Source organism: Narcine bancroftii, chromosome 12 (genome assembly GCF_036971445.1).
Source record: "Narcine bancroftii isolate sNarBan1 chromosome 12, sNarBan1.hap1, whole genome shotgun sequence".
NCBI lineage: Eukaryota > Metazoa > Chordata > Chondrichthyes > Torpediniformes > Narcinidae > Narcine > Narcine bancroftii.
Genome location: NC_091480.1, coordinates 30,020,396 through 30,044,570, shown reverse-complemented (window position 1 = coordinate 30,044,570; position 24,175 = coordinate 30,020,396). Strand labels below are relative to the sequence as shown.

At 39.2% G+C, this 24,175-nt stretch overlaps 1 protein-coding gene across 5 annotated transcripts in view; it reads left to right on the top strand.

The window, feature by feature from the left end:
- Positions 1-23,139, top strand: part of unkl (unk like zinc finger) — a 131,310-nt gene extending 108,171 nt beyond the window's left edge. For all 5 annotated transcript variants that reach the window (XM_069906607.1, XM_069906606.1, XM_069906608.1 and 2 more), the window contains 5 exons: positions 8,942-9,034; positions 10,791-11,009; positions 14,352-14,554; positions 15,240-15,497; positions 16,336-23,139. In XM_069906607.1, the coding sequence (XP_069762708.1) occupies positions 8,942-9,034; positions 10,791-11,009; positions 14,352-14,554; positions 15,240-15,497; positions 16,336-16,491 (929 nt within the window). In that variant the 3' untranslated portion in view covers positions 16,492-23,139. The remainder of the gene's footprint in view (positions 1-8,941; positions 9,035-10,790; positions 11,010-14,351; positions 14,555-15,239; positions 15,498-16,335) is intronic.
- The last annotated feature ends 1,036 nt before the right edge of the window (positions 23,140-24,175 follow it).

Here is a 24,175-nt window from a genome sequence, read left to right as displayed (position 1 = left end):
CCCATCAAATCATTCAGGATTTTACCCAATCAGAAGCCCTGGATGAAAATGAAATCCAGAACTTACTGAGAACCAGATCACAGGCATTTAAGTCCAGAGATCAATATAGAAGGAGCAGGTATCTCCCGGGTGAAGCGGAGATTCCGGATGAAAATGGAAACAACAAGGTTCACCTGACAGCTGTGGCAGGACCTAAATGCCATAACTTGCTACAAAACCAGATCTGGTGAAGTAGCAGACAGCAAACCTTCATTCCCAGAGGAACTCAATGCCTTCTACATCCAATTTGACGACAGTAACCCCGAAGAACCATCCTTCCATACCCCCTGATGACCCCCTCCTGTCCATATCTGAGGAGGATGTGTGTGCTGCCTTCAGGAGAGAATCTGAGGAAAGCATCCGGCCTAGTTGGAGTACCTGGCTGAGTATTAAAGATCTGTGCTGACCAGCTTACCAAGGTATTCGTGGATATCTTGATACCTACCTATTTCAAACAGGCATCAATCATACCGGTTACGGTACCCAAGAAGAGTTAGTAACCTGTCTTAATGACTATCGGCCAGTAGCACTTGCATCAACAGCAAAGTGTTTTGAAAGGCTGATGTTGAAGCATATCAGGTCTGTCTGAGAGGTGACATGGATGTGTTCCAATTCGCCTGTTGTAGCAACAGGACTATGGTGGATGTCATCTCACTTGCCCTATACAAAGCCCTGGAACACCTGGACGGTAAAGATGCATTCTTTAGTTAAGTCACCTTTATTTATCGCATGGTAAAGGTGAGATAACATTTCTCTAGGACCACAAAGCATATTTACATAAATATAAGTTATAATAGAAATTAAACACATTAAAATATTAAGACTTGTACAGTAACAGTCCACAAATGTTCCCTAATGTACTGGGAATTCAAGAGTCTAATGACTTGGGGGAAAAAAACTGTTGTCAAATCTGGACGCAAGGGCCCGAATGCTGCAGTACCTTGTACCAGATAGCAGAAGGGAGACAATTTACTTGAGGGGTGTGTGGAGTCCTTCACAATGTTTATTGTCTTTTGCCTGCATCGAGTGTTGTAGATGTCCTTCATGGTAGGAAGAGCCCCAATGATCTTTTCCACTGATTTCACTATCCTCTGCAAGGTCTTCCAGATCGAGGAGGTACAGGTTTCAAACCAGGCTCTGATGCAGTTGCACAGGATGCTTTTGATACATCCTCTAGAATGTAGTGAGGATGGAGGGTGGGAGATAAACTTACCTCAGCCTTCTCAGGAAGTAGAGGTACTGCTGGGCTTTCTTGGCTGTGGAGCTTTGACTTTTTCTTTCTTTGGCTTGGCTTCGCGGACGAAGATTTATGGAGGGGGTAAAAAGTCCACGTCAGCTGCAGGCTCGTTTGTGGCTGACAAGTCCGATGCGGGACAGGCAGACACGATTGCAGCGGTTGCAGGGGAAAATTGGTTGGTTGGGGTTGGGTGTTGGGTTTTTCCTCCTTTGCCTTTTGTCAGTGAGGTAGGCTCTGTGGTCTTCTTCAAAGGAGGTTGCTGCCCGCCAAACTGTGAGGCGCCAAGATGCACGGTTTGAGGCGATATCAGCCCACTGGCGGTGGTCAATGTGGCAGGCACCAAGAGATTTCTTTAGGCAATCCTTGTACCTTTTCTTTGGTGCACCTCTGTCACGGTGGCCAGTGGAGAGCTCGCCATATAACACGATCTTGGGAAGGCGATGGTCCTCCATTCTGGAGACGTGACCCATCCAGCGCAGCTGGATCTTCAGCAGCGTGGACTCGATGCTGTCGACCTCTGCCATCTCGAGTACTTCGACGTTAGGGATGTAAGCGCTCCAATGGATGTTGAGGATGGAGCGGAGACAACGCTGGTGGAAGCGTTCTAGGAGCCGTAGGTGGTGCCGGTAGAGGACCCATGATTCGGAGCCGAACAGGAGTGTGGGTATGACAACGGCTCTGTATACGCTTATCTTTGTGAGGTTTTTCAGTTGGTTGTTTTTCCAGACTCTTTTGTGTAGTCTTCCAAAGGCGCTATTTGCCTTGGCGAGTCTGTTGTCTATCTCATTGTCGATCCTTGCATCTGATGAAATGGTGCAGCCGAGATAGGTAAACTGGTTGACCGTTTTGAGTTTTGTGTGCCCGATGGAGATGTGGGGGGGGCTGGTAATCATGGTGGGGAGCTGGCTGATGGAGGACCTCAGTTTTCTTCAGGCTGACTTCCAGGCCAAACATTTTGGCAGTTTCCGCAAAGCAGGACGTCAAGCGCTGAAGAGCTGGCTCTGAATGGGCAACTAAAGCGGCATCGTCTGCAAAGAGTAGTTCACGGACAAGTTTTTCTTGTGTCTTGGTGTGAGCTTGCAGGCGCCTCAGATTGAAGAGACTGCCATCCGTGCGGTACCGGATGTAAACAGTGTCTTCATTGTTGGGGTCTTTCATGGCTTGGTTCAGCATCATGCTGAAGAAGATTGAAAAGAGGGTTGGTGCCAGAACACAGCCTTGCTTCACGCCATTGTTAATGGAGAAGGGTTCAGAGAGCTCATTGCTGTATCTGACCCGATAATCATGTTGAGGAACTTTGGGGGACATCCGATGCGCTCTAGTATTTGCCAAAGCCCTTTCCTGCTCACGGTGTCGAAGGCTTTGGTGAGGTCAACAAAGGTGATGTAGAGTCCTTTGTTTTGTTCTCTGCATTTTTCTTGGAGCTGTCTGAGGGCAAAGACCATGTCAGTAGTTCCTCTGTTTGCGCGAAAGCCGCACTGTGATTCTGGGAGAATATTCTCGGCGACACTAGGTATTATTCTATTTAGTAGAATCCTAGCGAAGATTTTGCCTGCAATGCTTTGACTACAGTTTGGCATTTAACACCATCGTCCCCTCAAAACTGATCAGCAAACTCCAAGTCCTGGGACTTTGTTTATCATGGATTTCCTCACTTTCAGACCACAATCAGTGAGGATAGGCAAGAACATCTCCACAATCTCCATCAGTACTGGAGTACCTCAGGACTGTCTTCTTTAGCTCCCTGCTCCCTGCTCTACTCACTTTACACTTATGACTATATGGCTTGGTACAACAATAACACCATCTACAAATTTGCTGACAATACTACAGTAGTGGGTTATATGAAGAAAGATAAGTCAGAAACCAGCGGAGAGGATGAAAACCTGGCTGAATGGTGAACCAATAACAACCTTGCATTCAATGTCACCAAAATTAAGGAACGAACTGACTGTTGACTTCAGAAAGGGAAAGCCAGAGGTATACAATCTAGTGATTATTGGGGGATCAGAGGTGGAGAGGGTGAGCAAAATTAAGTTCTTGGGAGTCATTATCTCGTAGGATCTTTCCTGGACCCAACACACTAATGGCATCATGAAGAAAGCACATCAGTGGTTCCTCAGTGGTTTGCAGAGGTTTGGTATGACACCAGAAACCCTGGCAATTTCTACAGATGTGGTGGAAAGTGTCCTGACCGGCTGCATCGTGGTCTGGTCTGAGGACACCAATACCCCTAAACATAAACCCCTGAAAAAGGTAGTGGACACAGCCCAGGACATCTCAGGCAAAACTCTCCCTACTGTCGAGAACATCTACAGGGATTATTGCTGTCAGAGAGCAGCAGCAATCATCAGGGATCCACACCACCCAGCACAGACTTTGTTCTCACTGCTGCCATCACGAAAAAGGTACAGGTACCACAAGACTCTCATCGCCAGGTTCAAAAACAGCTGCTGCCCCTCCACCATCAGACTCCTCAACAGCAAACTCAATCAAGAACTCGGGACTCTTAATTGTGTACTTCATTGATTTTTTTTAAAAATTCACTCTGTATTGCAGTCAGTTTGTTTACATTCATTATCATTTTACAATTCTTTATTTACATGTTTACAGTTTTTATTTGCACTACCATTAAGTGGTAATTCTGTCTGGTCCGGAGATAAAGAATCTCAGGATGTCATTGATGTACTCTGACAATAAATCTGAAAGAGTGTTCCAGAATGAGCTGAGATTCAACTTGGCAGTAAATACCTCCTAGCTGACAGCCAGCCATCCTGACTTGACAGCTCAAGGGACAGGAACTGGAATGCGCTCAGATGCGCATCCAGGCGCAGCTGTCCTTTCAGGTGGCCAGCGCTGCGCTTTCAACGCTGCCACCTGAACTGCTTCTTCAGGCGCATTCTGAGCAGAGAATGCACCTAAAAAAGCCTTATGTGGACTATGACAGCTAGATCTTCTCTCTTCCCATTCCAAACTTTTCTTCCAGTCCAGAAGTGTGTCTTTAACCTTATAGCACCAGGCAGACAATGTGACATTTAGGATTCTTTTTCCTGAAGAGAACAGTGTCTTGTACCCTAATGTGAGAAACAGATGTACCTTCACAGATTTCGCTCGAGACAAAAATTGAGAACAAAGAACATTTATTGTACAACAGTGCAAAGTTGGGTGCTTCCCCTTACCCTGGGAATACACACACATACTGGGGCTCACCCAACTTTTATACAGTTCATTTCAGTGTAGAGGTACCCTCCCCTCCCCCAACATTCTTCTGGCTCCTGGATTGGTTTGGCATTTGGTAATTCTGTCTGCCTACGTGCTGTAATCTTGAAAGACCATGGGGTATCCTGTCTGGGTCCCATCATGTCATTGTCCTTATTCATGAATCTGCCTTTGTCCTTATTCACACATCTCAACCCCCAGGACTTACTAATTCTACATGCAGAACCTGCTAATTCTTTCTATCACTATAAGACCCTTATTCTATTGTACTTGCGTAACCCTTCCTCACACTCTTATCGGAATTCATCCCTATTCAGCACTTACTTAACTTCCTCTAGTCTATTCTTTATTTTATTCATACTAACTTTACTTCCTATAATCTATTATCTCTCACACTAATTATGTTATCCATATGACAACAATATTTCTCTTTTCTCTGCCCATTTGAATCTCTGTTCCTTATTCTGTGGTGCTCTGGATAATTTGCACATATTCTCTGCAGTCCCCATCCTGGTCCAAAGGAGGAGTAAGAACTTTGTATGTTGGATAAGGGAAAGGGATGAGACACCTCCAAAACAGTCCTCTGGTTCCTTCTACCTGTCTCTTCTACAGTCTCACCAAGTTGTCCTTAACCATTCACCAGTTTAGAGATGGCTAAATTACTGCATCCAGATAATTCGCCTCCTGCCCATTATGTTGCAGTGTTATCCAGAGTCAATGCTTGCTGCAGATATGGTCACTGTTTACTCCATATGTTGCAATTATCCATCCATCTGTTCGTATTAATTAGTTGTATTTATGAGTTGAATTTGTTTATTATTAGCCTTTACAACTTTGGGAGGACAGACCTGTTCACACTAAGCGCTCAACTTGTCCGTTTACAAGCTGCTCAGTCACGTTGCAGTTAAAAGCAGGCTTGGTGATGACAGTGTTAAATGAAGTTGTCACAATACAGCCATCTTTCTCTTCAGAGGTGTCGGGTTTTTAATGCGTTTGGCTGCAGAGAACACGTGATGCAAATTGCTTTGATTAGTCCGTTTGTGAAGAGGGAGGGGTGTTTCTGACTGGAAATGGGTGTGGAACAGAGGCTGGTGCAGAGTGACTCAGCAGTCAGAAGGCCAGAACGAGAGTCCGGAACAGCTTACTCCGTCAAGGTGAGGACACATTTACTGTGAGAATTCACAAGTTCCTGCAGATACTATTTACTGCTAAGCTATCAGTTCCTTAGCTATAAGTTGCATTAATACTTCATGTACCTTGCTGGGTAAAAATTTCCTCTCGAGTTTTATAAATGTTTTAAGAAAATTCACAATTAGGTAGATTACTATAATTTTGTATGAATTGGTTTGAGGAAATAGCATTCTCTGCATTTGAATAGATCAGTGTAGATGTTTGAGGAAGGAATGTAGGAACCTATTCTGTATGATGTGGATTAGGTTGAGAACTGTAATCAACCGTGCATATTCTTTGTCGCTTTTATGCATGTGTATTTGTTCAACAAGATGCAGTGAAGGGAGGATCTTTCTGTAAAGTTTCATATTAATACCTAAATCTTTGTATTGACAACTGATTGAGTCTCGGTGGTTAGTTGATACACTGGACCTTTGTGTTTGGTAGATCAGGAGATTACACTAGAGGTACTTGGCAGGGGACAAAATCTATAGTAATTGGCTATAGCATTGAGACATTGAAATAAATAAGTGGGCTATATATTAGGTAGAGGGAGGTTAAGGAATGGATGTTGCAAATGTAGTCTAATGATGTCTTTGGGACAATTGGTGAAAAAAGTTAAATTGACATTTAGCAGGGACCCCCCCCCCCCCAACAGCTTGCTCAAAACTTCAGGGGAAGAAAAACTACCAACCTTGCACAGTCTATCCATGATCCAGATTTACTCCACTTGGTTGATGTAAGGCCCTCTGAAATGACCTACAAAACACTCCGTTATGAAGGCAGTTCATTACTATCTTTTGGAGGGTAGGTATGGTTAGGAAATGAATTTAAAATCAAATGAAAGTTCAAGTTTTGTTTTTACCTATTCTGAATTCATTTCTTAATCGACTATAAATATAGGCTCATGCAGTTGTCCAAGTACCTCTGGTTGGGGAGATCTAATTGACTGTATGCTACTTCCTTTCGTAAATGGATGGTGGTTGTTGGGTGAAGATTAAGACATCCTGGGGTATGATCAAAATTGTATCCTTGCAATGTGCCATTTTAAGAGGAGCAGAATGAACAATGAAACATGAAAATATAAAATTTGATGTGGAAGAAAAGTTGTCTTTGACAGGTTGCATGTTATTACACAGCATATACTGACCATCAACCACTCATTTATGCTAATCCCATTTTACCATTAACCTTCTCCATGACCAGATTTAACCTTGGGGCATTGAGCAATGAGGCATCAGATCAGCTAGTTGAGCTACTGCTCCCCTCTATGAATCCCTCTTTTTTTTCCTGCTCTCCTGAGCAATTGTCAATATTTTCTGACCATCAATTTATGCAGTTATAGTAGTCATTATATCTACAACCTGGAACTGATTTACTTTTGCTAGGTTTGATGCTTTCAGACCTTCCCCTCCTGTGTAAGGTCTTTGCAGCTATGAATGGAAGTTTCTAGTCAGTGCCTCGTGGTATTAGAATATGGGCAGGAGTCTATTCTGGTTCAATTTGGTTTGTTGTACTGCAGTATGTAATTTCTATGTAAGAGTATTGCTTTCACAATTCTATTTTAGCAGTGGCTTATCGAGGGAAAATAGCGCTTGTGGCAAGCACTGAAAATGCATCCCCATCCCCCACAAGCTGAGGAAAGACAGCCAATGTACTGAAGGACACACCCCACTTCATTGGGGGAAGGTTCAAGAGGGAAATCATGCCCCAACAAGCTGAGAGACAATTTCTCCCCAACAGCTCTCGGCAATTGGTCACAGCTTAAATTGCAGGTTCGAGCTGACTTGCTGCATTGCTCATGGAAGAACAATTCTTACTCTATAAGGTGACAATAACTTGAAGTGCTGAGTTCCTGCAGCAAGTCCCCTTCAAGAAGAAAAATAGAAGTGGAGAGGCACTGCAACCCAGATAACAATGGGATAGAAGTACAGAGTGGGAAAGTGGTATTGTAGCAGCTAATTGAAGCAATTCACAACATTCCCATGGCTGTCTCTCCCCTCACCCCCTCCTGAAACCTGCCCAACCTCTTCAAGTGGTAACAGAGTGAATGGTGTTGGTGGAAAAAGGAACATGGTGTCCTGGCACAAATCCCACAGGTAACAAACATTGGCAGCAACTGATGTGCAATGAAAACAGTGTGCAGGGTTTAGTTGTGAATCAAGAGTTAGGCCCTTGCAAAACTGCCTCTGGAATATATTGCACAAGTGTGATCTCCCTCCCGAAGAAAGGGTTTGCTTGTGGTTGAAGCAGAACAGTGGAAGTTCATTTTGTTAAATTAATCGGCATGTGAATGTTTATGAAGATGTTTGAAAGCAATGATTGAAGTTTGACAATCTGTTGCTTGACACAAACTCACCTGCAGGGTGTGGAGCTAGAGAGCGTACACAGTGTTATGTCTGTCAGATGTGTGAAGGGTGAGTGTGAATGTCTGCCAGTGAAGTTGTCCAGGTGCTTTCCCCACACAGACTGTGCAATCTCTGTGTACTGATCAATATCTCTGGAGAATGTGGAGATCACAGCTCTGTCTGGGCTCCTGCTGAAGGGTTTTGACAGGTTCATGGTGCTGCTGTACTGTCTTTGTCCTGGTATTTGACTTCATGAAGAGGTAGAAGAGTGAGAACTACCCTTTGGGGCCCTGGAGTTTTCCTTTTGTTGGGAACATTCTCCAAGTGGACCTGAGCAACCCCACTCTTGTCCTTCGCAATGGTAAAGGCAGCGAGTGGGTGAGACCATGACAGGAGTCAAGTGCACCCTACTCTAGGCAGGTGAGACCATAGATGCCATTGGATTAGAGTTCCTCCAGAAATTCTTTATATGCTCATATTATTTTCCAGTTAACGATCTTAACTGGCTTATAAAAAATTTTCCAGCCTTGTCTTCTATGAATTCTGCAGTCTTTTTCAGATGCAAAAGTAATGCTACTGTAATTACCTGACCTGTTTCCCATGCTCTTTAAGGCTCTTCTTTTGAAACATTGCCTGAATTTTGCCGTTTCACCAAGTATTTGAAGTTCCTCATTTCTTAATCAATGCTCTAGCAGTAGAGCTTGGTGTGCAACAAATTCCTTGCATAGTATCAATGGTATCCTGTAAAACCAGTCGTTGATTTTTCACTTGCTGTTTCTTCATAATGACCGATTGAGATTGACAACTTCTCTTGTGGTAGGTTTATGGAAGGAAAAGCTACCGAACATGCACTGAAGCGCTCTCAAATTTAACTGACATTCTGTGATTCTCATTTGACTGATTAACCATATTTTGTTTCCCACATTAGGTTCTGCTTTAGATCTTCATTTTGGTGATGTAAATGTTGCATCTCTTGATAAAGAATTAGAGGATCAAGATACTGGGGATATAGGATTAAAAGGTATGTAATGTCATTCTTGCCTTCTGTCTCGATGGCTAGTGATCTATGCTTTTATGGTTGCAGCCAATCTTTCTTTACTGGATTTGGCTGAATTTGGGCAATATCACTTTGCAATTTACTTGAATGATCATAGAGGTATTGAGAGCTTGTTCTCCAAGTGGCTACCACATACCCAAATCTTGCAGCAGGATTCTCTGATTTCTGTTTACGAAATTAGATTATTTCAACAGAAGCAAATCTCCCTAGAAAAAAGTATAAATAATTAGAATTGCACAATTATGAACATGTTTTTAAATAGCAATTAAATCAGTGACTTTTTGATTTTCATTAAAATGCTCTCAGCCATGACCATTTTGGCAGTAAAGGCTAGGAAAATAATCGAGTCTTCAGAATGTAGAGATTAACTGTGGCAATTGCATTTACCACCTGCTAAGCAGGTCAATTCTAATCTGAGATTTTAATAGTTATTTATAAAACACCTTTGGTTTTCTAGCATTGAATCACTTTTAAATTGCTTTCTTGGAAAATTCAGGGACAGTCTGAACAAATCACAATCACCAATGATACAGAGCAGTCAAAGTCGAATAATCCAGCGTCCACTAGTTAGGAAATCCCAATGGTTCAGCATCTAGCTCACCATAAACTTCTCATGCCACACTGAGCCTGGTTCTTTCACTCCCTCTGTGGCACTGGCGATGCATTTTGTACACCCCCTTTGATACACTTGGACCCCAATTCCTGGGCTTCATCTGATATACTGTGGCTCGGATTCTTGGGCTTTTTCTGATAGCCTAAGACCCAGCTCCTGGTTCCTTAACTTGATGGGTTGCTGGAAACAGTATTTTATAATATCTTATTTAAAAACCTAGTGAATTGCAAATGTTGTTGAAGTACTTGGAATATTATCCAATAGTCTAGAAAATGTACCTCCAAAGCCCCAATGATCCCAGATTATTGGAATTTTACTACCAGTATATTCTGATGCAGTCTCACATCATCACGTAGTGTTTAGTGCAATGGTGTTCCAGCACCAGCAAACCCAGGTATAAGTTTGTTGCTATCTGCCCATATCCACGTGGGTTTCCTCACTATCCAAAGACGTAAGTTGGTCATGTGGATGTAATTGTGTGGCCAGACTCGTGGGACAAAAAGGGCCTGTTACCATGCTGTATCTCCAAATTGTGCTTGCATTTCCTGTGTGACTCTTGACTCTGCAATCTTTGGATGAATTACAAAGTCATTGCTTTGCTCTTTAACACATATTTATGAGTGTTCTTCTCCCTTCCCTGCTCTTCCTCTTGGCTGCATTTTATTATTTTCTTGTGCTAAACTCTAGCCCATTGTCATTTGAGCATGCTTGACTTGAGAGTTGCAAAGCAGTCGTATTCGGGTGCTTCAAGGCTTAACAGAACTCTGAACTGCTCGAATGAACATTTTGTAATGGACTAAAATCTGTCCCCGTGTAACAAACAGGTTCCATTATTACAGATCCCTAAAGTTAATTTTGTTCCGAAGATAGCAAATGCACAAAAATTGCTAGATAGGGGAACCGTGTCATATTGAATGATAAAAGACTGAGAAAGAACAATTCCTAAAAGAGGAACATAGTTATCCTATTTGAAGGCACAAGCGTGTGCACGTGCGTCAGTCTTCTGAATTTAATAATATGAAATCCGTAAGTTGGGAATTTGTTTTTGCATTTCTTCCTGAGTTGACAAATGTTTTAATTCAATGCTCATTTCTTTTACACTTGCAGGTCAGAGACTGTTGGGCAGTTCAGCTCCTGTAAATATTCCAGGATCTCTTGCTCGTTCCTCTTCTTTGCATTCTTCTTCCTCCTTATCTGCCTCTCCACTTGGTTCCCTTTCCCAATCTTTTCTTTCATCCACAATGGCTCCACAACAACAGTCTCAGCAGCAATCAAAATCTGATCATACTCTCCTTAGTACTTCAGCTTCTTCTCACAGTTCCTTGGGTAAGTTATTCTCAGGATTTAATTGTACATTTTAATTTCACTAGTCTTTAAGTTAAAAGTTTAGAAATTACCAAATGAGGATGGATCTTGCATCTGTTATTTCATTGTTGACTTTTAAGTAATGCTCATGTGTAAGGTGAACTTTTCAGAAGAAACAAACCATTGCATAGGTCGCCCATGTATTTCGGCATGAGATACTTAATAGTATCATTTCTGTTATGAATGGAATGTAAAATCACAGACGTATTCTTGCAGTCATGGCAGTCTTTTGACCCATTATGTTGCAGTAGAACAATCTGTTCAGTCCCTACTGTTTTCTGACAGATCTGAGGGGGAAAAAATTCCTAAAGATCCCCATCTACTTCTTTGAAAACCCTTGATGTTTCCACCATCCTTGAAAGTGGTAAAACATCAATTATAACCACACACTTATGTTTACTGAAGAAAAATTCCTTGTGCTTTTGCTGCCTTTTACCCATGTTTTGAATGGATGGCATCTGCTGATTGGTACAGCTTCTCCCAATTTACCACAAGTTCATCGTGCTTTTTGTTGACCTCTATCAAACCTCTTTGCTTCAAGTAGGATCTCTGTTTCCTTAGTTGAATATAGCTGAAAACTCTTTCTCAGAGCCATTTCTTCAGTACAACACATGCTTCCTAGAGTATGGTGATAAATATACTCCATTGCATTCCAGCGTTTTGTGAAGGTCTAACTTAACTTCCCTGCTCTATAAGCCTCTATTTATGAATAGAGGATCCCATGTGAAAATATATATATTTAAAAATTCTAGTTGCTTAAACTCTGACATAAAAATAGAAAATGATTTTCATTCCAGAACCCCAAACCCTCTTTCAGTGCGTCCTGCCAATTCAAGGAGTTGGGTCCCTGTGTTCTAGCACACCTTTTAAATCTGTGACTTTTTGGTCTTCATTATCTCTTGGGTCTTTCTGCAAAAAATGTTTCACTTCTGATTTCTCCACTAAATTTCTCTTGCAATTCTTCATTCTAGCACAGCCCTGTATCTTTGAAGGATTTGAAAATTGAGGAAAGATGTAACATGAGGTATCTTGACAAGGTAGATGTGAAGAGAATGTTTCTGCTTGTGGGAAAACGAGAGATTTAAGACCGAGTGCAATTTTTTCCTGAGTCTTTGGATCTCTCTTCCTCAAATCATGGGAGAAGCAGAGTCTTTGAATATATATAGGGCAGGGGTATATAGATTCTTTACTAACAAGGATTGGCAGATATGCTGAGTTGAGGTAACTGTCAGATCAGCCAAGTTTTATTGATTGGCAGAGCAGGCTCAAGGAACTCATTGCCTTTCTCCTATTCCTATATGCACATTGTCATCCAGGGGCCAATGGGTTTAAGTCTCAAACTTTAAGTTTATGAGAATGCTCTTACTTTGAAACCCTCTCAATGCTCTGATGCTAATTCATCTTCAAGTATTTCAGCTTTGCCACCTGCATTAATGTGTAAATTTTCTCCTTGATCCATCCCTTTCAATCTACGTGATATTCACATCCCTATAGAAGTCTTGTTTCTTATGATAACTGGCATTCTTCTCCCATGTTCTCCAATTTCCTTCCTTTTGATCTCTTCTCTCAGCTTGCTGTATTCAGCTTGGTTTTCACTTGAATTCTTTTTCAGATTTATTGTCAGAGTACATACATGAATCACATACAGCCCTGAGATTCCTTTTCCCTGTGGGCGTAGCAGAATTACCACTATTTGGTAGTGGAAAAAATAAACTGTACATGGCGTAAACATGTAACAAATAAAAGAACTAAACAGATAACAAATGGAAACAAACTGCAATTCAGAGAGAACAAAGAAAATCAATAAAGTGCACAAATGAGTTTCTGATTGACTTTGTCATTGAGGATTCTGATGGTGGAGGGGTAGTGGCTGTTTCTGAACCTGGTGATGTGAGTCTTGTGGCACCTAGACCTCTTTCCTGATGGCAACAGTGAGAACCAAATGTGTGAGTCTTTGATGATGGCAGCGTTCCCTGTAGATGTACTCAGTAGTGGGGAGGGTTTTGCCTTTGTTCTGGGTTGTGTCCACTACCTTTTGGATGGCTTTACACTCAGGGATATTGGTGTTCCCATACCACACTGTGATGCAGCCAGTCAGCACACTTTCCATCACATCTCTGTACACCCTTTTTTCCCCTGTTTTATTCTCTGCCTCTTTTGCCATCCAGTGAACTCTGGCTTTGATTTGCCCCCGAACTTTCATCTCTTTTTGAAACATCTCTTTAATGATCTTCCATTGTTCCACTACCATTTTATCAATTATGCAACTTTGGCCAGATTCCCCCCACCTTCCATAGGTTAAGCCTACTTCCAATTAAGTTCTGTTTTTAGATTTGTATTGGACAGGTGGAAGGAATAATTCAGATCTCCATTCACATGGTCCACTTAACTCTCTTCATTCCTTTGAAATAAGTCTATCACTGCATTCTCCCTCGTAAAGTCAAAAGCATACTGATCAAGAAAGTTCTTCGGATCAAATTTCAAATGTTTCTGAAATCCTTTTATTCTTGGAATAGTTTGATATGCACATCTTTTTAATTGTTCTGGAGTTTTCCTTCAGCCATCCTTGTGATTTGGTGTATACAGAATATACCCAATAGCTTGATAGTGTTCTCCTCAACTCAACCTTCACTCCCTTAAGGACAAAGCCCCCTCTTTTAACATTAATATGGAAAACTCTGCAATAATAATTTTTATCACAACAGTTTTCTGCATATTTTGTATCTAGATTTGTATAGTGTCCAGTTCTACTCTTTTTTTCGAGCAATGTGTCAATTATTGTTGCTACATCAAGTTTTCCACATCTTTGTGTCTGTTCACCAACCTTGATTGCCACTTTGTGCACTTGCACAAACTTTTTAGATCCATGGTTGGTTTTTCTCGTAGCCTCACTTCATTTACTCTGTCTCAAGACACTACTGTAATGCAAACTGCTACTTCCTTATATCAAATGTTCCTCACTTTTTCTTCTGCATACTGGTACCTGTTCTCCTGCCAACTTAGAGAGGGTTTCCACCAATAAACTTAAATTTGGTTAATATTGAGAAAAAAAATTGAATATTGATTTAACAATGGTATAAAATAGCATTATTTGTGGAATAGAAAGAAATTGGGGAAATTAGCTGAATGAATATCATGTTCATTGTAAAGAATGAACGCTGGAAGTTGCTACTGCTGTTCTGGTTTGTGTTCTGAGCCAGGTTTTGTGTATGATGGGGCACCCGTATCAGAACCTACATCTCATTTCATTGCCCTTCTTCCCCGATGAATTGTGCACTTTAAAATCTGTTTTCCTTCCATTAGGTTTGAATGGTGTTTCTGGAAGCATCTGGGATCACTTTGTTAGTGGCAATTTCTCTCCCAGTCCATCTCCTGTATTCAGTAGTAGTGCCACAACTACTACTGCTGGCTCTAGCAACAATGAGCTCACCAGAGTGCGGAGAGAACTTGAGGAAGCAAAACGGAAGATCAAACAGTGGGAAGACTCATGGCAGCAAGTAAAGCAGGTGCGTGTGAAGGAGATAGTTTGCAACTTTAATCTTTTGGACAAGTTCTTGGTGTTCTCCCTCCCATGAGATAGTGGTTGTATACTACAAATTACTAGAAAACATGGACCATCATTAATAGAGAGAAGGGTCTGAGATTGTACGCGTGTTTGATTCGTGCAAAAGTTGGTAAAAGAATATAAGACTCTTGCCAGCAGTGGAATAGTTCATACTTGAGAAATTTGCATGGGCTTTTTGTAAGTCATAATGTCTTCTCATTCTAGCTTGTCTGTTAAATTTGCCGATCAAGTTTATTTTATTGCTATTAAATGACGTCAACTAAATGTAATAAATAATCTGCTTTTTCCAACAAACCATGTAACCAAATGACTCTATCATGAACAGAACCATTCTTGGTAATAATGTCATCACCACAGAAATAGACTACATTTTAGTGCATCTCCGAGTCGCGCGGAGATTTCTACAATGTCATTTCTTTACATCAGCCAATAATGTTATTTGTGCAGTGTTGCTGCTTGGACCCCAGATTGAATGGGAAAATCAGGAATTTATATGGAGTTGTGGATACTGCACTTGAAATGTAGTCGTGATGAGGTGCCTGTTTATTTTTGAGAATGAATTGTGTCTATGAGAAGTGTCTTTCTCCCTCTCCTTTTTTTTTTAATGACATTGTTTCTATTATCAGGCATGTGATGCATGGCAAAAGGAAGCTCAGGAAGCCAAAGAAAGGGCAAAAGTGGCTGATACTGACCGACAAATAGTAACGCAACAGAAGGAAGAAGTGGATAAGCAGCTAAAGAAGCTTCAGGACGATTTTGATGCTTTATGCCGTTCTCCAAACTTTCCCCTTCTTAGAAACTATGGGGATATAGACAAGCTTCCTTTACCAAAGCTTCATTCTATACAAAGCCAATTGCGTGCAGATTTGGACCTTGTAGATGGGGTGAGTTGGAACTTGTTTAGTATGTAGAAAATAAGAGGCATAAAAACTTTTTATTTATTACTCTTCATCATATTTGAAAACCTCTGTTCCATTATTTACCCAAGTGAGAATCATTGCCCACTGTACAACTGACGTGTGTGTGTCTGTGTGTCCTTCTAACTTATTGGAATTGCACTTCCACAATTAATGCTGACTGGTTTCTTGAGGACTGCACCATACTGAGAATAGGCACCTTCATGAGTAGAACAACTTGAGTGATAGTAATCTGCTGCAGACAAAAATCTTGGAAATTTAGCTGCTCCCCTCTCCACTTTTCCTCAACAGAGTGGAACTTGTTTAGAAACAATGATCTACAAACCAGCTGACTTGCAGGCCAGTGGGTTCAATCAATGGGGGTGAGGGCTCTGCTTTTCCCAGAGGGTGGTGAATCTGTGGAATTCGCTGCCCATTGAAGCAGTGGAGATGACCTCAGATTGAATAGATTTCTACATAGTAAGGGTATTCAAGGATATGAGGAAAATGCAGGTCGGTGGAGGTGAGCCTATCATCGGATCAGCCATGATCACATTCACTGGTAGAACAAGCTCGACATGGCCTATGCCTGCCCCTGTTTCTTATGTTCTTTTGTGACATTTTGCTTCAAGGTGGGGGGATTAGACTAACTGATAATGAGCTTGTAATAAGATTGAATATTCATGGCACCATGAATAGTTTTGAACGTGTAACATATGTCTTTCAACTTTTACAAGTTGAATAAAATGTACGTACAATGTTATAACCTAAGCAACAAAAAAAAACTGCTCTATTCAGATCACAATTTATTTTTCATTCAATACAGGTAATATATCAGCTCCAGTCGAAGAAATGCATTGTATGCCAGGAACGCGATCGTTCTATATTACTGCAGCCTTGCCAGCATTATGTCCTCTGTGAGCACTGTGCACCTAACAAAATTGAATGTCCCTATTGTAAAACTAAAGTAATGAACTGGTGATGAATATATTCTAGGTACATGGGACTAGCCTTTTGAAGAACGACTACACTATTCTAACAAATCAAAGCTGTAGTGCCCCCCTCATGTCGGAAATATTTTAAATTACACAGTGAGTATATCCTACCCTACAAAATACAGCATTTGTTTCTGTATTTATTAACTTTTTAAAAAAAAATAAGCTCTTTTCCCTGGGAAAACTTGCAATACGCAAATGGTAAGCCAGTTGTTCACATTGAGCACATTTAACTATATAGTTAGGTTTAATGTGACTGACATGCTTGAAAAGCAGTTTTGCTGTATTCCATCACTTGAGTTTACAACTGGATCCTTGCCACATGCTTTCAGAAATAAAATTGAAGTAAACTCTAGACACTTCAGATACTCAGTTCTGGTGTAGGATCGACTTGCTGTGTATTTCCAATGAATACTGCATGCAGAGCACTGCAGCTTTAGCATTTTTATGTTCTAGTATTTTACATATAAAATTTAAAAAGAAAAAAAAGACTAGGTTATGTGAAGAGGTTTAATTTCCTGTAAAGCACTTTGTTAACCTGGGTTTTTTTTTCCATTTAGAGGTTATAATAAATTGCTTTTAAGCTGCTTTGTAGTTTTTTTCAGAACATGTGATGATATAAAGCTTTGTATGTGTACTGTGAAACCTATTAATAGATATTTGGTATTCCAATTCTTACTGTTAAATCATAGTACAGTGAACATTGTTAGATTTCCTATTCTAATTAAGTCCAATTATAAATATTAGTATTGTGCAACTTGCTAGGATTTTTACATTTTTGAATTTATAAATTAAATGTAAACTTTTAAAGCTTAAAAGGATAACCAGCAGTAGTTTCATAAAGGCACATATGCTAAACTCAGCAAACAAATAGTCTGAAGAGAAGTTTGCTATTTTATATAATAAAATGAACCAGTTTTTTGGGGGGTTTTTTTTCTCCAAAATGAGCTGCATTGTTCAGCTTGTTGGAGATTTTGTAGCTAGCATCATTAAAGTTTTTAATTATTTGGTTTATTTTTCTCTCCTCTGGTGCAACTCCTAGCCTTGTAAGTATTTTAAATGACTATCTAATTTCTGGCCACTGTTACCAAGTGCCTTCTGCCTTGCCTAAATCTCAATTGCAATGACAACTTTTGTCAGACAGGCAAAGGTACTTTGTGAGATCTTTGCACTGATTTTATATTGTATATATTATAAATATATATTATATTATAAAGTTAATGCAAAACCACAGACCAGCTTTCTCTTATTTGAAAAGAGGTAAGATGCATAAAATTTAGGATGAAACCATACTGATTGTGGGTGTTTGAAAAATCCACTGCTTCTGTCTGATATTTTGAGTATATTTGTTGCCAGAGAGCCAAGACCTGCCTCCCCTTTACATTGGTCACTTGATTGAACAGCATTGTGTACAAGTTATAATTAAGAATGGAAAAAATTGACCCTATTACTGTGTTGCTTTAAATTATTTGTCTTCACTTCTTGTCATTCTGTATTAGAAGTCCATTAATAATATTGCCAACCAAGTGTTGAATTGCTGTTTTTTTACCCCCAATGAAACTGTATGTAGTAAAGTGTATTTAGTGTCCTGAGTGAATAGGTCACAAATTAATTACGAACTAATGTGTGCAAACCTTAAATTTTAAAATTTATATTGAGATCCAAGTCTTAGTCGTTCGTGCAAATGGAGGGAAGCCTGGTTCTTGATGGAACATCTTCGAGTCATAACTTAGGAAGTGCCATATGAAATTGGAAAAAGTCCAGTTCTGTGTAGATGCTCATGAAAATTGATGTCCAAACCAAACTTGCTATTTAAACTTGCACCTGATCAACTTATTGGTTTAAAAAAATATCTGAAATGAGGCAGGTGTTGAACCATATTTTTAATAGTAGCATGTAATAAGAGCAACTTTGAAATGCCTGTTTGTTTATTGTATAACTTGATGGGGTTTGAGAAAAATCTTCTAATTATTGAAATATCATCATGTATTAAATACTAGATTAATCAAGGTAAATCCTCAAAAACAGAACCAATGTCCCATTTAAATGTTTAATTTCAGATTTTTATTTGTTGATGATTCTTTTTAAAGGGTGGGTCCATTGTTGATTGAAAGTTTAATAACTCTTATTAATACAGTGAACTAAATGCACTAGTGAAGGACCAACTTCATAGTGTGTGTAAAAACTCACTACCATTGACCTTGGAATTCATTTCCAAGTATAAAGTAGACTGAGTAAATTGTTCTCGTGCACTTGGCTTGGAGATTGTTTTCATCATGTTATTAGTCGTTAATTCAGGTTTGAATTTCCATTGCTTTTTTAACTCTTATCTACATCAATATTACTGTTGCCACTAAGTGGATATTGTTTCCAGGGTAATAAAACTTTGTGAAATTAATTTATATTCTCTACCTCCCAAAACCTAAATCCACCCACAACCTTCAGAGGACAGGTATTCACTGTTGTTGAGCTGTGTGCACAACCAAACAAGCACTTGGCACTTTGGTGGTGTTATAATGGACTTCTGGATCAACATGTAGTCTTTGCCAAAGAACTTTTCTGTACAGCAATTTATTATCTGTAGTTTTAACAAGACATGTATATACTAAATGGTAGCTTGTTATAAGCAGAATTGCTGAAACAGTGACCAAAATTTAGACATTTTAATTCTGTATCATGTTCTCAATGAGGGAAGAAAGATTCCACTTTTTGTATAAAAATGAAACTTATTACATGAAATGCTCTTTGATCACAGACTGCCAACATTTATTTCAAGAGAATGTGGAGTTCTGCAGCTATAAAGTAAATTGTGTTGGGGGAAAAATAGCAACTTTACACAAGCAGTCCAGAATTTGAGGTTTACTTTCAAGATTATTGTGAAGAAAAATTTTGCTTGGTTTTTTTTTTCAAAATAGTGGCCATATGCATCAATGCTTAATTAAATTGCTTATAAGAATTTTATAGATTTTTTTTGTATTGAAACATGTTAATGTTTAAGCCTATTACATATTAATGCTTGTGCACTACTGTTGATATTCATGAGGAACTATGTTAAACTCGTTCATTACTGCATGAACTGTATTCTGCCATCATTGTGAGAAAACACATGGTATTGGGGAAACAAACCCCCATTTATTTATACTTTGGGGGCTGGATGCACACCATCAACTGACTTGTAGTGGTCATTGTACATTTGAGTATGTATTCGGTCCCTTTGCACCAAGCTAACAATTTGGCCAATGTTTTGTAATTAGAAGGAAACAATATGGAGAAATGAGAGCTAGTATAAATCAGTGTTAGTTAACTCTAAATTTAAGAAGGCAGTTTCCCCAATAGCTGCCTAAGCCAAAGACGTAAAAATAACAAATGTCAGATTGCTTGCAGTTTTATTGCTCTCCTTGAGTCTTGTAGGTCAGTATTGATACAAATGTCAATATTATGCACAATGCCCACTCTATTTACTTAAAATTTCTTAACTAGTATATTGTAGAAATCTGTGTGTTTCAAAGTTGTGTGGACAACCTGAGCTAGTATTATTTGCATTCAGTGTGTACCTTTGTGAGATGGATGTCACAGTTCTGGTGGAATTCTGGCTTTCCAACTGCAAATGTCCAAACTAACCTTTTTTCTTTGCAACCATGTCAGAACATGTACATTATGCAGCACTGAATAGTTTGATCACTCTTTCACAAAGTTTGCATAGCACAGTGGATCAACCAAGCAGAATTCATCTGTTTATTTCCCTCCCCCATCTCTGTCACTGTAAATTATAAAATACTTTCGGCCAAAAGCAAAAGGGAAGAATTAATCAAAAACAAAATACTGGAGACGTGCTGGTAATGTTAGAATTGACCAATTTGCATTCTTCTACTGTTTTCCCTTTTTATTCTCTGCAAAAAAATTTGAGACGGGATCTGAACTCTAAAACCTTCTCAAGCTGTTTAATGATCAGGGGCTGTGAAAGTCTAGTGTAAACTACTGTCTCACAACACTTGCATTCCTGGCAACCCCACTACTTAGCACTATTGCAAATTTTGTATAAATAAAAATCCAATTACCTTCCACTTTTTAAAACAAAAATCTGAAATGCAGTTGTATTTGCAGAGCACTTAATCAGAAATCTGAAACCTTGAAACACAAAATGCCCTAAATAAAGCAGTAAATTAGTGTTTGATTTTTTTCCCCCTTATTCTTTCTATTAACAGTTAGTTGATGGTGAAAATTAAATATATTTATCAAATGCAAATGTTCTCCTGTCTGCACACTTCATGCTGGATGTTAAATATGAAATAACCTGTGGAAGAAATTGTTATCCTTAATTGTGCCAAACTAGTAGGAAGGAGTAAATGGTCAACATAGAGAATTTAGAAAGTAAAACAGTGCCAAAACTGCCTTAAGAACCATGAAATGCCGAATACCATGCCCCCATCCCCAATAAATCAACAACTGGTATCCAACAAAAATCTTTCAAAAGCTTCTGAACATTGAATATTCTTTTATAATGAATGGACTTGAGTAGAATTGTAGGTTGATATTCAAGACCAGGAAGGTGGTAACAGTTACATGCAGTGTTGAAACGAATGAATTGCTGAAATTCCCATCGCGAGTATCTTGTCATTTGTTGTGCAACAGGGTTGAACTGTATTTTTTCCAGGTATGTTAAGTCCCTGAATGTGTGTTGGTATACAAACTATTTTCCCTTATAACGGTTAACTGCAGTGAACAATGGTTCCAAAATATAGTGGAATACTGCACCAGCTTGACATGCTTCAAGAACAGTGAAGTATAGGATTATATAGGAAGGTAGGTTTAGGTGGGGTGGCATTTTTCCAACTACCACAGACCTGATGGGCTTTTTAAAAAAAAAAACTTGATCATTTTATGATTTGGTCTCCACCACTACTATTTAAAATAGGTATTAGTTAGTTTAGTGACATTTCTTCAAATTGGCTAATTTTCTTTTATTATGGAAAGAATAAAGTGAACAATTCCCAATTTTATTCACTCCTACTGTCTTTATATTTGATTCATTGCATTCTTCTAATTAATTTATACTTGGAAATTTATTACTGATAACTGGGAATTAGCCAGAAATGGGGAAGATGAGAACAATTCAGTTCCTCATCACAGTCTGATTAGCTCCTTTAGAGAGTTCATTAGTTATGCTCGTGGACTTCCCTGTTGGCCCTCAACAGAAGTGCAACTCTTTGGGATATTAATATACTTGTACCATCCCAGTGAGTGATGTGCTTTGTTGCTCATGAGTTTTAAGGCTCATGCTTCCTTACAGAAATAACTACCTGCCATGTCAATAAAAGTATTACATTCTGTGCCTATTGCAGTAACAGATTCAACTTATTCTACAAATCTTGCAGAAAATATCTAAGTCAAGTTTATAAATTTTAATATTTCTTTTTTGATCTATACAAAAACAAATCCGAATGACCCAATAGTGAACTAACAATAAATAGTGAATATGTTATAGTTTTTAAACTATAACTCTTTACTGCCAGAGTTTTTCATGGAAACAAAAATGGATTGTAGTAGCCCATAATTGTCAGGTGCTAGATGTGGTGAAATGACGAGTCTGAGGCTAACCTTCAACTTGGACCTGACAGTAATTAATTACATTGAAGTAAATGTATAGAGTAAAGGTCACTTCAGTCTTAAGATCATTGTTGCCGAATTTTAATTTCTTAATGGGTTTTAGTTTCTATGTGAACACACTTTCAGATTCTTTGTATGCAAGTTCCTCAGCCTTGGAACAGCAGTGAAACGGGAGGGGAAAACTCACATTTTCTCAGGGTACAAGGAACAATCTGTAAACCATTCTGTTAGCAGTTAAGCTGCATATGTCGATCTTTATTTTGGAACTCTTTGAAGGGGGAATTTATGATGAAAAGGGCAACATACATGATGGGCTGTTGGAAATATCCAGCAGCTAGGGAGTAATGCTAGATCTGTGCACATCACCACTTCATTCATATAAAATGAAATACCCATTTTTTTTTTTACCTAATCATAATTGTGTATGTCTCATCCAGCATTTTTTAAAAATCAGAGCATATGAGAATGACCAATCTTGAACTTTGCACAGGTAGCATACAGCTAAACCAGTGACTAGTTGCTTTGGATCTGGAACCAACTTCTTTAGCCACCGTGTTCATGGTGATATTCAAGAAAATCATAAGGTGCGAGAATTCAGTGACATTACACTGGCAAAAATGTATTACATTAGTAACATATCCCTGACTCTGTGATTTATGTATTGATGTGGAATAGCTCATATCTTAACTAGTGTCTAAATATTACTGAAATATTGTCTGGTATATTAATTTTTGTGTGGTCAAAACAAGACCTTAATTGAATATTATGGGATTTTTTTTTCATTTTGTGTATTAATTTATGGAAGCCTGTTGTATGAGGTCTAGGTGAGTGTACACAAACAATGGAAATCTGAATGGAATGTTCTTAGAAGGTATTTATAAATGCATAATCATTTTACTCTAGTTCATTGTTTTAAATTGTTAACACTTGTTAAGATTTTTACACTATAGCATTTATGCAGTGGTTTACAGAATTCATGGAATTATTTTTATTATCAATATGGGAATTAAAATAATTTTTGATCCTCATGTTTGTAGTTGTCTTTCTCCTAAACTTTCATTCCTAATTCTTATGAATGGGAGGAGAGACCTGGATCTCATCCTTGTTTCCTGGTTTTACCCATTGCATGGTGATTTAGAGATAATCAGCCTACTAATTGGGGGAGTTGGTTGAGTGCCATGTCCCTTCTGTGTCTTAATCCATAGCCAAATTTAGTTAAAACCTGTTAAGTGGGGTCTGATATTGTTGTAAATACATTTTGGCTGCTCTGGGTGAAGAGCAGGGATGCTTGCAAGTCGCTCATGTCGTCGAGCTCATCAATCAGAGATAGGACAGCATGGCAGGTGTTAATTTTGGGCACACAGGATTATTTATTGTGCAAGTCAAAAGAGGAAAAAAAATCGAAGTTGGAGTAATCTGACTGGTAGCCAACTTCTCGATGGTGTTATTTTGGATTTTTCATGCCTGCTAATAATATCTTTTTTTAAAAAGATTAATACACCTCAAAGTCGACTTCAATCTAAGCTATTTTCTCTGGATATGACATGGCAGAGGTGCTGACAGGACTGCCCAGGGGATAATTGACAAGTAGAAACTAGTATGTTTCTATGTAATGGCAATAAATGTTGAATTAAAAAACCATCACCAACTAAGCAGTAGTAATCAAATGGATTCGACAGGTAAGGCAGCTTACCTGCCGTTCTTGTTTCCCATCCCCAAAGGGAAGCAACGATTTACCTTCTGCCATATTTTTCATCCAGGAGTGGCTAGACTCCCTTAATGGCAATTTATTAAACAACAATGGTGTGATCTGGAACTTTAGAAGTAGGAGTTGATTTTATATTACCACAGGATGAATGAGTAGTGTTCCTCCCCCCAATGTCTGTCAACCAGCTTCCCTTGCGGTTGCTTATTTACACCATGGAACTGCCAGCACACGGGTTGAAATGGAGCATAAAAACACCCTACTTTAAAAAAAAACATACAAGTTAACTTAGGACCCGCGGTTAATCAACCACGCGGTCGAAACCATTGATTTTAGTAGAAACTCGCCAAAACTGCCGC